The 14,850-nt window shown below is 50.7% G+C and overlaps 1 protein-coding gene across 1 annotated transcript in view; it reads right to left on the bottom strand.

Moving 5' to 3' along the window:
- Positions 1-14,850, bottom strand: part of LOC138251518 (B-cell differentiation antigen CD72-like) — a 220,133-nt gene that overhangs the window by 14,185 nt on the left and 191,098 nt on the right. Inside the window, exon 8 of the mRNA XM_069205656.1 lies at positions 12,948-13,033. Within this exon, the coding sequence (XP_069061757.1) occupies positions 12,948-13,033 (86 nt within the window). The remainder of the gene's footprint in view (positions 1-12,947; positions 13,034-14,850) is intronic.

Raw genomic sequence — 14,850 nt, 5'->3', positions numbered from 1 at the left:
ACATCGACATGTTAGTTATAAAAACACTTCCTTGTCCTAATACATGCAAGAGGGAGATTCCGACCAGGGAACCACAACTATACACGGACTGCCCTGTTGCAGATGCTGATCCAGATCACAGGCCTTTGCTCAGGTATGAGGGTTGATGTCTTCCCAGGGAATCTGAAAGGCAAGCTTAGAGCTTAACATGCTGTGCTCGAAATAGAACAAAACTAGAGGGAATGCAGTTTGTTAACACTATGATAGCGTTATTCCTATGTTTCACTCTCTTGGTTACTATTTTAATCCTACTGTTTTGTATGGTTCTGGTTATTGCGGCTCACACCTTATTATCTAGAATGCAGTTGTTTTATTAAATTAATCTATAAAACTTAAACTGTTTGTGTCATTTGTATATGAGATCATGCTGTAAATGAGAGAGCTGGTTGGGACCTGAGCGACCACGACTTCTCTGAGAAGTTCTAAGATGTCATGCGCTTGGCTGCCAAATCATCTCTTCCCCTTGGTAGAGATGAGGCACTGCTAGTTAGCCGGAGCAAAACCGGATTGAAGGTGACAGGTGTCCTTGTTAGTGGGTAAGACTAAGGGGGTCATTCTCACCTCGGCGGTAAAAGGCGCTTACCGCCGGTCAGAAGACCGCCATAACACCGCCGTGGTCGCGGTAAACCGCCAAGGTCATTCTGACCCGCTACTTGAAAACCTCCAAAAACCCGACATCCACAAAAGTCCGCCACACCAAAGGTCAGCGAAAAAATGGCGATGACCAAACCTCCACCGTCACACCAACACAAATACGCCCATGCCATTCCGACCCACGAATCCACGCGGCGGTCTTTCAGCCGCGGTATTCCATTGGCGGTACACACCGCCGAGGTCAAAATACACACACCCTTACAAAACACAACCACATTGGACAATTTGAAATACACACACCTGATACACATATACACACCACTCCCACACACCCAATAAAATATAAAACACACACCCATATCACCCACAAACCCCTACGACCACGATTGCGAATCAAGGACAGACAGAGACAGCACTGCTTAGAGTAGACCATCACACAGAGGCAAATCACAACATCACCCACACAATTACCAAGCACAAAACACCATACACCACCCCACACATTACACTCCACAACACATACAACATCCCTCACCTCATCCACACCACCCCATGGCACCCCAAAGACACCCCAGGTTCTCTGACGCAGAACTCAGGGTCATGGTGGAGGAAATAGTTTGTGTAGAGCCCCAGCTCTTCGGGGCACAGGTGCAGCACACCACAATTGCTAGGAAGATGGAGCTATGGCAAAGGATAGTGGACAGGGTCAACGCGGTGGGACAGCATCCACGCAATCGGGATGACATCAGGAATCGCTGGAACGACCTACGGGGGAAGGTGCGTTCCATGGTATCAAGGCACAACATTGCGGTGCAGAAGACTGGCGGCGGACCCCCACCTACTCCCCCAGAATTTACAGCATGGGAGGAGGAAGTCTTGCACATCCTGCATCCTGACGGCCTCGCAGGAGTAGCTGGAGGAATGGACTCTGGTAAGTCAAATCTTAACTACTACTTCCCACCCCCACCCCACCTGCATGCCAGCACATACCCCCACCCTCACCCCCACCCCCATCACACCAACTCCTTGCAAATGGCTCACCATCACAACCCACCCATCCCAACACCAAGCCCTGCATGTGACCAAAAACCATGGACACCCATCACCAAAGCATGCCCACTGCACACACACATCACCCCCACAAGCCACCCTCACAAAAGCCCCCACAAGGGAATGCCTGCACTTGGGTACACAGACACCCACCCATCACACGAAATGCCACACACAGAAGCCATAACCATGCCCTTATACCCCTGCAGGACCCGAACGCCACCACACCGCCACGGAGGGTCCAGAGATGTCCATCCCACCCCCAGAAGAGGCCCCCAGCGATGACAGCAGCTCTGTCTCCCTGGACCCAGATGACCAGCCCGGCCCATCGGGGACCTCTGGACAGTCGGTTCCCCACACACAGCCACAGGCTACAGCAGACCTAACCCCCTCTGGGAACACCAGCACAGCTCCCACCCAGCGGGCCCATGCCTCTGTCTCCAGGACACGTCAATCAGCGGTGTGTCCGCCACTACAGGGCACCCAGGTTAACCCACCACCCCAACAACAACAGGGACCTGGGGGCAGTTGTAGTGGGCACACCGTCCAGGGGACAGAGGCCCAGGAACACAGGGGAACTGGGAGGGCTGCTGTGCGACAGGGGGGGGACAGGCCCAGGGAACCCACTCTCCAAGAGGCCCTCACCACCATCATGGGAGCATACCACCACTCCCAGGAGACGATGGCGACGGTACTGGCCAGGTTCCAGGAGATCCAGGCACAGCAGGAGGAACGGTACATGGGGTTCAGAGAGGAACTGAGGAACATTGGTACCGCAATGGGGACCATCGTCCTGGCCCTTAACCAGATAGTCACCACATTGCGGGACCATGTGGAACCCCAAAGGGCCCCTGTCACTAGCCAGGACCAGGAACAGCCTACCACATCCGCCGGCGCTAGTGGACAGGAGGCCCCCACACAACGACAGGCCACCAGAACCCCACCTCCTGCTGAAGAACAACCACCCTGCAAGCGGAACCTGAGATCTCACAAGAAGACAGAGTAGGATGCCAAGACCCCCGCCAGCATAAGATACCCCCTGATGTCATCCCACTGTCCCACATTGTCACCCTGTCCAACCTTAAACTGCCCCTGCTCCATCCTTCCACACGCATATGGACAATGCACCTGTCAGACTGAGAACTGGACTCTGCCATGGACATTACTCCACCCCCACCCATCACCGTTTTAAAATCATGTACCTATATGTAGCACTTGAAATAAATCACTAATTGCACTTAAAATAACAGGAGTCTGCTTGTATTTTTCACAAATGTATTACACATAACGGTGCAATTATGTTCAGTTACATTGTGATGACAACATACCAATGACAATAAGCTTTAGTCCATGGGCAAACAAAGCAGAAGTCACGCAGTCGGTCATACAGCTCTGAAAAGGGAAGGGAAAGTCACAATTCAGTTAAAAGGAACTGGGGGGAAACACAGACAGTAGAGAGGCAGGAGGCCTTAAGTAAATGTGAAATGGCGTGGTTGATTCTTACCTGTGTGCTACTGGAAATATTGTTCTATGACTGTATCCCTGTTGTCCGTGTCGTCCCCGTCGTCTTCCTCCTCTTCACTCTCCACAGGCTCCACAGCTGCTACAACACCACCATCTGGACCATCCTCCTGCACAAAAGGCACCTGGCGTCGCAAAGCAAGATTGTGAAGCATACAGCATGCCACGATGATATGGCACACCTTCTTTGGTGAGTAAATTAGGGATCCACCTGTCATATGCAGGCACCTAAACCTGGCTTTCAGGAGGCCGAAGGTCCTTTCAATGATCCTCCTAGTCCGCCCATGGGCCTCATTGTACCGTTCCTCTGCCCTGGTCCGGGGATTCCTCACTGGGGTCAATAGCCACGACAGGTTGGGGTAACCAGAGTCACCTAATAACCACACACAGTGTCTCTGTAGCTGTTCCATCACATAAGGGATGCTGCTGTTTCGCATAACATACGCGTCATGCACTGACCCAGGGAACTTGGCATTTACATGGGAGATGTACTGGTCAGCCAAACAGACCACCTGGACATTCATAGAATGATAACTTTTTCTGTTTCTGTACACCTGCTCACTTTCTTTGGGGGGAACCAAAGCCACATGGGTCCCATCAATGGCACCAATGATGTTGGGGATATGTCCAAGGGCATAGAAATCACCCTTCACTGTAGCCAAATCATCCTCCTCAGGGAAAACAATGTAGCTCCGCATGTATTTCATCAGGGCAGACAACACTCTGGACAAAACCTTAGAAAACATAGGCTGAGACATCCCTGATGACATGGCCACTGTTGTCTGAAAAGACCCACTTGCTAAAAAATGGAGTACTGACAGAACCTGCACCAGAGGGGGAATCCCTGTGGGTTGGCGGATGGGGGCCATCAGGTCTGGCTCCAGCTGGGGACACAGTTCATGTATAGTGGCTCTGTCAAATCTGTATCGAAGTATAATATGTCGTTCTTCCATTGTCGACAGGTCCACCAGCGGTCGGTACACGGGAGGATTCATCCTTCTCCTCGCAAGTCCCAGCGGACGGTGCCTAGGAAGGACAACATGGAGTACAGAGTCAAGCAACCCACAGGTTCGTTCACACAGCTTGCACAGTAAAAGAATCGCAATGCAGTTAAAGGCGTGTATGAGTGGCAATGCTCGGCCTAGGCCTGTGTGACGCAGTAGAAATTAAGCCATGTGGGCCTTTGAAATGGCGGCTGCCTGACCTGTGAAGTGTGACAATGTGATGTGAGCTCATTGCGCTGGCGTGGCACACCGTGGCGGTAGGCGGTCGAAGACCGAGGTGCGAAGCCGCATTGGTTAACTTTGCACCCTATGGGTTTCAGGAGCCAATGACGATGTGCACCGGCGGCCGCGGTACGCACCGCCGCGGGCGTGACCGCCATTTTCTATCTGCTTAATCACTCGAGACCTGATCATCCACAGGAGAGGACCTATACTGCAAGTGCTGCTGTGACCTCGGTCTGGGAGATACTATGGCTGCTGCGACTGGGGAAAGGGCCCCTGCCTTCACATCTGAGGAATTGGAGAAACTTGTTGAGGGGGTCCTCCCCCAGTATGCGCTACTCTACGGTCCTCCAGACCAACAGGTAAGTACACTGGGTGCACGTTGAATGGGCTATGCCTGTGTTGAGTGGGGTGGATGTAAGATGGTGGGGAGGGGAGCGAATGAGGAGTGCAATGCACAACAGATGAGAACATGTGCCACATGGCAAGGTTGGGGAGGGGGGGCCACTCACATTGACCATGCAGAAAAGTGATGATATTTCCTTTCCCACCCTGTACATGTCAAATAGGTCAACGCCCATCAGAAGATCGACATTTGGCGTGCCATCGCCAAGGACGTCCGGGCCCTGGGGGTCCACAACAGACGGGGCACCCACTGCCGAAAGAGGTGGGAGGACATCCGCCGCGGGACCAGGAAGACCGCCGAGTCTCTGCTGGGGATGGCCTCCCAACGTAGGAGGGGTGCCAGCCGCAAATTGACCCCCCTGATGTCCTGGATCCTGGCGGTGGCCTACCCCGATTTGGATGGGCGCGTGAGGACATCACAGCAGACACAAGGGGGTGAGTATCAGCACATTCTGCTATCTTTGTGCGCAGTGGAGGTGTCTGGGTTGGGGAGGAGGGCTGTGGGTAACTCTAGGCCAGGGCGCTTTCTGTAGGCTAGTCCCCTCCGTTAGGCATGGCCCTGTGCCCCCGCCCCCCACCTCTGTAGGGTGCCAAGTACAGCTCTCCATGGTCCTGCATCACCCATGTGTGCATTTGTTGTCCATAGACCTGTAGGCCTAGTCACAAGAACTGAGTAGTGTACCCCGATTGCGCGGCGTAGTGCAGGGGGCTTCTGTGTCTGTCCTCTCCGACAACGGTGTTGCCAATGCATGCACTCAACCTGTCTTTATTTCTCCCCCCACCCATTTTCTTTTTCTTCCTGTGCATGTGTGCATTAGCATCATCAGGCGGAGGAGAATTGGCATCGGAGCACGAGGGAGCTGCAACTCACATGGCCCTCGGAGGGCCATGCAACAGACTCTGAGTACACCAGTGATACGGAGGGCGAGGGGAGCTCCACAACGGGGACCCGTGGAGACGTCAGCGACACCGACACGTCCTCGGAAGGGAGCTCCCTTGCGGTGGCGGCAACATCCGTGCCCACCGCCACAACAGGTACAGCCGCCACCCAGCGCACCAGCCCCGCCCTCCCAGCAGCCCCTCAGCCTTCGCTCCGTGCCCGCTCACCCAGGAAGGTGGGCATCTCCTTCGCCCCAGGCACCTCAGGCCCTGCCCCAGTTACCCCTGCTGCCCTCAGTGAGGAGGTCATTCACCTCCTCCAGACCATCATTGTTGGGCAGTCTACCCTTTTGAATGCCATCCAGGGTGTAGAAAGGGAGGTGCATCGGAGCAATGCATACCTGGAGGGCATTCATTCGGGTCAGGCTGCCTATTAGCGATCGTTCAACGCTCTGGCCTCAGCACTGACGGCAGCCATTGTCCCTGTTTCCAGCCTCCCTCTTCTAACTGCCTCCACCCAGTCCCAGTCTCCTGTTCCTCAGCCTATCCCATCCACACCATCAGACCAGCCTGCACACACCTCAACACCCAAGGGCAGCTCATCCAGACATAAGCACCACAGATCACACAAGCATTCACCCAAGCAACATCTAGATGCAGACATGGCAACAGTCACTACCACCTCTGTGTCCCCCTCCTCTTCGTCTCCCTCCTCCCTCCCTGTGACGTCTCCACTCACACCTGCATGCACACCACCATCAGCCAGTACTTCCATCACCAGCACACCCTCCAGTACAGTCCGCACACGTGCAGTCACCACCCCCACTGCCATTTACACGTCCCCTGTGTCCTCTCCCAGTGTGTCTGTCACCCCCTCTTCCAAACCACACAAACGCAGGCAGCCACCCACCCAACAGCCATCCACCTCACGACAGCCTCCGTCACAAGCACCTGCACCCAAAGACAGCACACTTGACTCTCCTACAACCACATCCTCTTCCTCCACTCCCATACCCACTGCACCTACCCTTCCCATTGCTCCTAAAAAACTTTTCCTCTCCAAACTTAACCTCTTTGCATCACCTGACTCACCCCCTCCATCTGGTAAGAGTCCAAAGAGCACCTCAGCCACCACCAGCCCTGCATCTAGTATGACCATAGTGCGGGGCTATTGGAGTCCACCAACTCCTAGGGCAGGAACATCGGCCAGCAGCAAGGGGACAGCCAGCCCACCCCCTGGGAAGAGGACAAGAAAAACTAAGGGCCGGCGCGAGAAGCCTGAGACGGCTGCCACCAAGGACAGTAGCCTTGCCCCATCACCTGCCACATCATCAAAGGGAGGCAAGGGCCAGAGAGCTTCAGCGAAGGAGGGCAAGGGCAGCAGGGCGGAGAAGTCAGGCAGCAGGCGAGCGGACCAGGAGGGCCCCACCAGCCCCATACCGGGTGTGACGGACGACACCCACGGGCCCAAGACTCCATCACAGGAGGGCCCCGCAACCGCAAGGTCGGAGGACGACTAAGCGGGGAGTCTTGGCCAGGTCTGGCTCCCTAGAAAGACAGGACAAGCACCGCTGAACAGGGCCCCGCCGTGAAAAGGCACCGCTGAACAGGGCCCCGCCAAGACAGGCACCGCTGAACAGGGCCCCGCCGTGAAAAGGCACCGCTGAACAGGGCCCCGCCAAGACAGGCACCGCTGAACAGGGCCCCGCCGTGAAAAGACACCATTGAACAGGGCCCTGCCAAGACAGGCACCGCTGAACAGGGCCCCGCAAAGACAGGCACCGCCGTGAAAAGGCACCGCTCCGCTGGGCCCTTCCTGTCAAGCACCGCTCCGCTGGGCCCTTCCTGTCAAGCAACGCTCCGCTGGGCCCTTCCTCTCAAGCACCGCTCCACTGGGCCCTTCCTGTCAAGCACCGCTCCGCTGGGCCCCGCCGTCTCAAGCACCGCTCCGCTGGGCCCTTCCTGTCAAGCACCGCTCCGCTGGGCCCCGCCGTCTCAAGCACCGCTCCGCTGGGCCCCGCCGTCTCAAGCACCGCTCCGCTGGGCCCTTCCTGTCAAGCACCGCTCCGCTGGGCCCTTCCTGTCAAGCACCGCTCCACTGGGCCCCGCCGTCTCAAGCACCGCTCCGCTGTGCCCTTCCTGTCAAGCACCGCTCCGCTGGGCCCCAGCGTCTCAAGTACCGCTCCGCTGGGCCCCGCCGTCTCAAGCACCGCTCCGCTGGGCCCTTCCTGTCAAGCACCGCTCCGCTGGACCCTTCCTGTCAAGCACCGCTCCGCTGGGCCCCGCCGTCTCAAGCACCGCTCCGCTGGGCCCTTCCTGTCAAGCACCGCTCCGCTGGGCCCTTCCTGTCAAGCACCGCTCCGCTGGGCCCTTCCTGTCAAGAACCGCTCCGCTGGGCCCCGCCGTCTCAAGCACCGCTCCGCTGGGCCCTTCCTGTCAAGCACCGCTCCGCTGGGCCCCGCCGTCTCAAGCACCGCTCCGCTGGGCCCCGCCGTCTCAAGCACCGCTGGCCCATTGACAGTGCCGGTTCTGTGTCGAGCTGGTGTTCACACAGCACTCTGGGCACCATGCCTCCTCCAATACCAGTGGAGTCGGTTATCCATCTGATGGACTGTGGCTTTGCACTCCCCAGGATTAGACAGTGGGCAACCCTCCCACTGTAGAGACTTGAGAGACTGTGGCTTTGCACTCCCCAGAATGGAACAGTGGTCAACCCACCCACTGTAGAGACTTGAGAGACTGTGGCTTTGCACTCCCCAGAATGGAACAGTGGGCAACCCACCCACTGTAGAGACTTGAGAGACTGTGGCTTTGCACTCCCCTGGATGGTACAGTGGGCATGGAGGCCCCTCGTGGATCTGGCGTCGTGGACTCATGTGGCTGAGGTGCCCCCCCTTCCCTTCCCCCTGAGGTGCCTGTATTTTTATCATCTGATGCCCCTGCAGTGTTCTCTCCAATGGTATCCGGTCTCCTGTGCGGGCTTTGCCCATGTGTTTGTACACATTGGCCCACGGACTATGGAAATTTAACTGACTGTGCAGGACTTATTGCCTATGTTTATAAATTTCGCAATTTTCATTAATTATTTTGTGTATTTCATATTGCATATTTACCATGACTTCAATGAACCTATTTTATACATACATTTTAAAGATCTTTTTAATTATGTCTTTGCATTATTCCGGCGGGTTTGGGGGGTGTCACTCTGACTTGTTGCTCTGCATTGGTGTGTAGATAGTTGGGGGGGGGTGGGGGGGTGGGTGTGTCGCATATGTGTGTGGCAGTAACCTTTTCTCCTCCCCCCTCCCCTGTGTCGTAGGTGCAGTACTCACCGTTGTCGTCTGCGCCGGCGTTCGTACTCGTGGTAGATTAGCAGGTAGACAATAGCTGGTAGGATGTTTAATTCGGGTTCCATGCTGTCCTCCTTCCTCGTGGAGTGCATAGAGGTGAGCGTTTTCCCGTTCGTAGTCTGTTTCCGCCGTGTTTTTATCGGCGGGGCTCCCGCCCCGGAAAAGGTGGCGGATTGGTGAGTTGTGATAGGGTGGGCGGTACATTGTCTGCCGCCTGCCTGTTGGCGGTGACCGCCAACCTGTTTGTCTGTCCCGCCGTGGCGGTCGGAGTGTTAAAGTGGCGGGCTGTGTTGGCGGTTCCCGCCAGGGTCAGAATTCCATTTTTTTGACCGCCTGCCTGTTGGTGGGTTGGCCGCCGCTTTATCACCGACCGCCAGGGTTGGAATCACCCCCTTAGTCCCCCACACCAGGAACGACTCTGACACCAAGAAATCCAGTAGTCTCATTTAGGATAATGAGAGCCAACGCAACACTTTAACCCACCTAAGTCCTGCCGAGGAATCCCATCTGCCGCCACGGCGCCCTAAGAAAGAGTGGTTGACGGCGGGACATCAGCCGAGCAGATTTGAAGGAGCCATACCGCTAAGCAAAAGAATCAGTCCGACCTCCACTTCTGACTTACGGGATTAGGGGGCAAAAGGGATGAAAACTCACCTTTTCTCCTGATTCAACTTCCATTTGCAGCTGGACATGACTGGACAGGATCCTTCATCGGTGGTGCCATGGGACCCCGGAGAAGACACGGCCCCCCCCATCGCTGAACACAAAGGTAGTCAATCCGCATTGGCTGTGTACAGAGGGAGTCACTGCACATGGGCACAGGAACACTGAAGACATATACATGTTACAGTAATTTCTTTAAATTATTGTGACGGGCATAAGTTGGGTACACAGGAGGGTAAGACACGGTTGGGCTCTCAATGGTACACAACACATATCGAACATAACATACACAGCTGTCATTATGGTACCAGTATTCATTGCCAAATGAGTGCTGGCTCCAGAATGATGGTACATTCACACTTGTCAACTGTGCCGATGTGTACACATTCAAGGGGACACTTATCTGTCATATCGTGCTTGAGCTGTGTGTGTGAGTCAGTACATGTATATGTGTGTACGATGCGATGCGATTGGCTGTGTGAGGCGGAGGGTGTGTAGTGGGTTAAGTGGTTGTATCAGTATGTGTACCACTTGCATATGGAGTGGATGTTGCTGTGTATGTTGTGTTGTGTGTTGTCTTGCTCAGTGCAGAACTTAGGTGCATGTTGTTGTGACTGTCGCTGTTGTGATGTATGTAGTTGTGCTTGTGTGTGCATGTGTTTGTGTAGATGAGTGTGTTTGTTTTGAGTGTGTGTGAGATTTACATTGTCCGATGTCCATTGGGTCCAGTGATGTCCTCCCTCCATTAGAAAACTGCCACCAGTACATCGCATATCCAACTGTAACACCTAAATATGGCCGGCGGGAACCCACCTGCCTGACTCCATTGTGGTGGTCTTCGGCTCAGCCGCAAAACATCTAAATACGATGGGCAGAATAGCGTCAACTTGTCTTTTCAGGTATGCAGATTGGAGGTGTGATCGAAATCAGGCCCTAAATTATTAACCCACTAATCTGGGATTTAAAGGATGAGGAAACTTCCTTCATCTCATAAACTTTCTAAAGAGTGTGTCACAGACTTTAATTAAAAAATAATTTCTGTTATTGGTTTGACAGACTGATATCCACAACCCATCCACTAAGTAGTTTACAGTTTTGCCAAGGACTGGGACCTATCAACTTGAAATCGGACTTGTTTGTAAGGGCTAGAATATGACAAGTTTGTTTAATGGGCCAATTCAGGATATTCCTCAGTGAAATCACTGAGAGTTTATGGCAAACCTCATTCTTTTTTAAACACTGTAAGCACCTTAAGATACAAGATCGAGTATGGAACACCTTCCCAGGACAGAGTAAGGCAACGCTGTGATTTGCACTGTGTTGGGTTGCTCCAGATTTTTAGAGCCACTCAAAGCCATGCAAAGTGACTTTGAGTGGCTTCAAAAATATGACTTAGAGGTTTGCCTCATGGATATACTATGTTGCGTGGTGCAAAAGTGACACAACCCTCACATAAATATGCCCCTTAGAGTCAAGGACTCACTCCAGCAGAGATCAACAACATGGTCCAGTCCAAGTTCAAGTCCTGCTGCTATTGGTCAGTTGGTCACTTCAGGAAGAAGGTCTCTCCTTTTTGCTTTGTTCCATAGGGGCCAAGGGTTGGTGCCTATTTTTATTTATTGAATTTGAGCATTGGACCTGCCAAGATTTTGGATTTATGACTTGGGAAGGACTCCCATCTTCCACACCTAATGAACCATTTTAATGAAACTGCAATGTATTCATTAACCATCTCATTGCTTTTCATTTCATTGTAAGTAATGCAATTGGTAATTATATTGAGTGCCGTCAAGAGGCAAGAAGTCATGGTGCATACATTTTAACTGCTAGTAGGCCTTATTATGGCTTTGTTCAACTCAGTTTTTAAAGTAATTAGATAAGCAGGAATCACATATTGCACAAACACAAATTCAATTTGACAAATTAGTGTACAAAATGAATTGTTAATGCTATCAATAAATGTTGCATCAGTTCAGTTGACCTGTGTGGGTGAATGAACAAAACAGACAGTAGAATTCATGCTATGGGTTGTTCCTATCTAAATTATTTTTGTACAGTAAGTAATTCCCTTCTTTTGTAGTATATTCTGCTTTCTCTGATTGGGCATCAGGCCTACACTTCCTGATTTAGATTTTTTTTTGCATGTATAACTGCTGGCTCGCTGCACAAAAACAGCCATACATTCCATATCTAGAATCACAAGTCTAGGAAAGGTGCATTTTAGATCTGTTACATGTGTAAAGGATGGTAGATATTTTCACAATTCTGAGATTAGGGTTGAAGAAAGTAAGACTGGCAGAGGATTAGGATGGTGACCTTATATAATAAGTAGAACACCATCAAACAAGTAGATTTGTGGACATTCACAAACATGTTGCATCCCACAACGGAAACAACTCTAAAGTTACTCTGAAAATAGACCAAAGCAGGATGGTCTTCAGGGTGGGAATTGGTATGTAATAACCCAAAACGTTTTGTTGGTTTACAGAACAGGATATTTCTGAACAGGGCAACATATTTCCTACCATTGTCACCTGATATGTTCATGCATACAAATACTGGAAATAGGGTGCGTGGAAGAACTCCCTGAATTCTATGTCTGTCATTGTCCTTAAAGAGTTTCAAGTTAGAAATATACGCTAACACGTATGAGGAACCCTAAAAGAGTAGATTTATGAGTTTTTCCAACAGCTTTCTGAATCAGGACGTGTAGTTCACTTTCTCTTTATCAAGTTCCTGATCCACTATCTTCTGCAACTTTACCCCTTTTTATGGTTGTTTTCTGCACCATTTTGACACTTCAGTAATGCTGGCTGCAGGCTGCCTGCCTTTGCATCCAGTGAAATGAGGATGCTGCTGTAGATCACTGATTGTGAGAGGAAGAGGTTGGGCTAATATCAAAGCAAAAATCTTTTAATGAGTTGAATGCCCCAGATCATCTAAGTGAATGCATACCAACATTAGGATTGCTTCACCTTAAAATATTAATGGGACTCCTGAGGATCCCATTTTATTTTCTGATGCACTTATTGAGGACTTAGCCAGAAGTCTGGAACACACTTGTTTAGAGGCAACCAGATGGTCCAAGGAGTGCACTTCAATTTTTAAAATATATCAGTCCCAATTAGTATTGATTTCAGGCAACGTCCAATGACAAAATGTGCAAAGAGAACTAGGGAAGTCCTTGCTGGATGCAGAATGTAAACACTTGAAAACTTACCCTGGGGAGCCATCTGACCAGGTCCACTTGTTTTTGACTTTTTGCAGACCAATCCAATATTCATGTGACATCCCTTTTATGTAATCCTGAAATAGGGATACAGAAGACATCATCATTACCTACAGGGTGCAGGTTAATTGTCTGTTGTAGGCATGTCCGACACAGATGTACAGGATCCTGATCAGTGCCAAACTGCTGCCCTTCATTAAATCACAATGACACATATCCATACTAAAGGCTCACACAATATGGCGGCCATGTTGAAGAGTGATAACACTACAATCATTTTCCGACAGAAAACATAAGGTAAAAATACACAATTTAGGCAATATAAACCTAGTGTGTGCACAGCAAAGAAGCTGTTTTTGTGGAAGTGCTTTCAGTATAAACAAAAAACACAACGATGAGTCCAGAATCAAGTCACTTCTACGTGTTGCTTAGATGTATGTCCTGCTGGGCTTTGCTTCTCTAGCTTTATTTACTTTTTATTTTATAGGTCTATGGCCAAGTATACTTAACACTTTTGCTGCTGGACAGCCTCTGACTCTAAAATAGTGCAAAGTTTGCAACCACAATAGAATGATTTTGTGGGTACACAAGGCACCATCAGAGCATAAAAAGGGTATCCCTCTCCTATCTGTGAGTCTGAGAGCAATGGTTTGTGTCTGCAGCTGGTTAGATACCCACAGTGGCCATGGGGTGGAATCTGATTCTCTGCTGAGAATCTCATGGTCCCAGTGGTTTTCACTGGCTAAAGGCATTTTAGGGGATTATTCTCTTTTCGGCCATCCATGCTGACAGGTGATCCAGCAGGAGTCCTGCAAAGTATTTTGCTTTGTTATCTATTAGAGCAATTAAGCAGTAGTTTTTGGGAGCGATCTATCCCCGTTTTTGAAGATGGGTGAGATTATAGATCCCTTCCAGGACAGTGGGATAGTGCCAGTAAAACCAATTTCTGGGTAGAGAGGTTCTAAAGTTGTACCCCAGAAAGTCCTGTTATACTTGAAGACTGCAGGGAGGGGGGGGAATTTTGTCCCGAGGCTCCTTCCCTCCTGCCCTTGGCTATGTGATCAATTATCGTTGCAGTTGTAATAAGTGATGCTACCTGAGGGCACATATGGAGACAGGATGAAGTGTTTTAGCACTGAGTCTGCCTCTTGGGAAGGGGGTCTTAAATGATTCATTTGAGTGCTAATGTCTTAAAAGTATTCTTATGATAGACTGTAAATCTGCTGAGATGCAATAGAGCTGGTGTAATATGGTCTTGAAGTTTAAAATACAAGATGGTCCTTGTTACTAAGAATGACATGCAAGACTATCAACGGAGCTACGGATCCAACACAGTCCTTGCCGCTGGGGTTTGTGTAATCTACTTCTAGGGTTTAAAATGCAAGATAATTGTTGTTAAGGAAATTTGGGTAACATTGTGTAATAATTTTCCAGGGTGTAAGATGCAAGAGGATGTTTGTGTAATATGGCCCCATGGTTTAAGATGCTAGAGGGTCCTTGCTGCTGATGTTTGTATAATGCGATCCTAGGGCTTAAGATGCAAGAGGATACTTTCTGCTGATGTTTGTATAATGCGATCCTAGGGCTTAAGATGCAAGAGGATTCTTGCTGCTGATGTTTGTGTAATGTGATCCTAGGGCTTAGGATACAAGAGGATCCTTACTTCTGATGTTTGTGTAATGCGATCTTAGGGCTTAAGATGCAAGAGGATCTTTGCTGCTGATTTCTGGATCTGAAAGAATTTGGTTAGGAAGTCAATTATTGCGTTTACATAGAGTTAGTTTGTATAATTGAGGCAAGCCAGCAGCTATGCTATGAATTTTGTGTGAAACCTATGGAAATGAAAGTCCGCTTTAAGATTCGGAGCGTGTTTGTAGACAATTTCAGTATATAA

Source organism: Pleurodeles waltl, chromosome 1_2 (genome assembly GCF_031143425.1).
Source record: "Pleurodeles waltl isolate 20211129_DDA chromosome 1_2, aPleWal1.hap1.20221129, whole genome shotgun sequence".
Classification (NCBI taxonomy): Eukaryota; Metazoa; Chordata; class Amphibia; order Caudata; family Salamandridae; genus Pleurodeles; species Pleurodeles waltl.
This window is presented reverse-complemented; position numbering and strand designations above follow the sequence as displayed.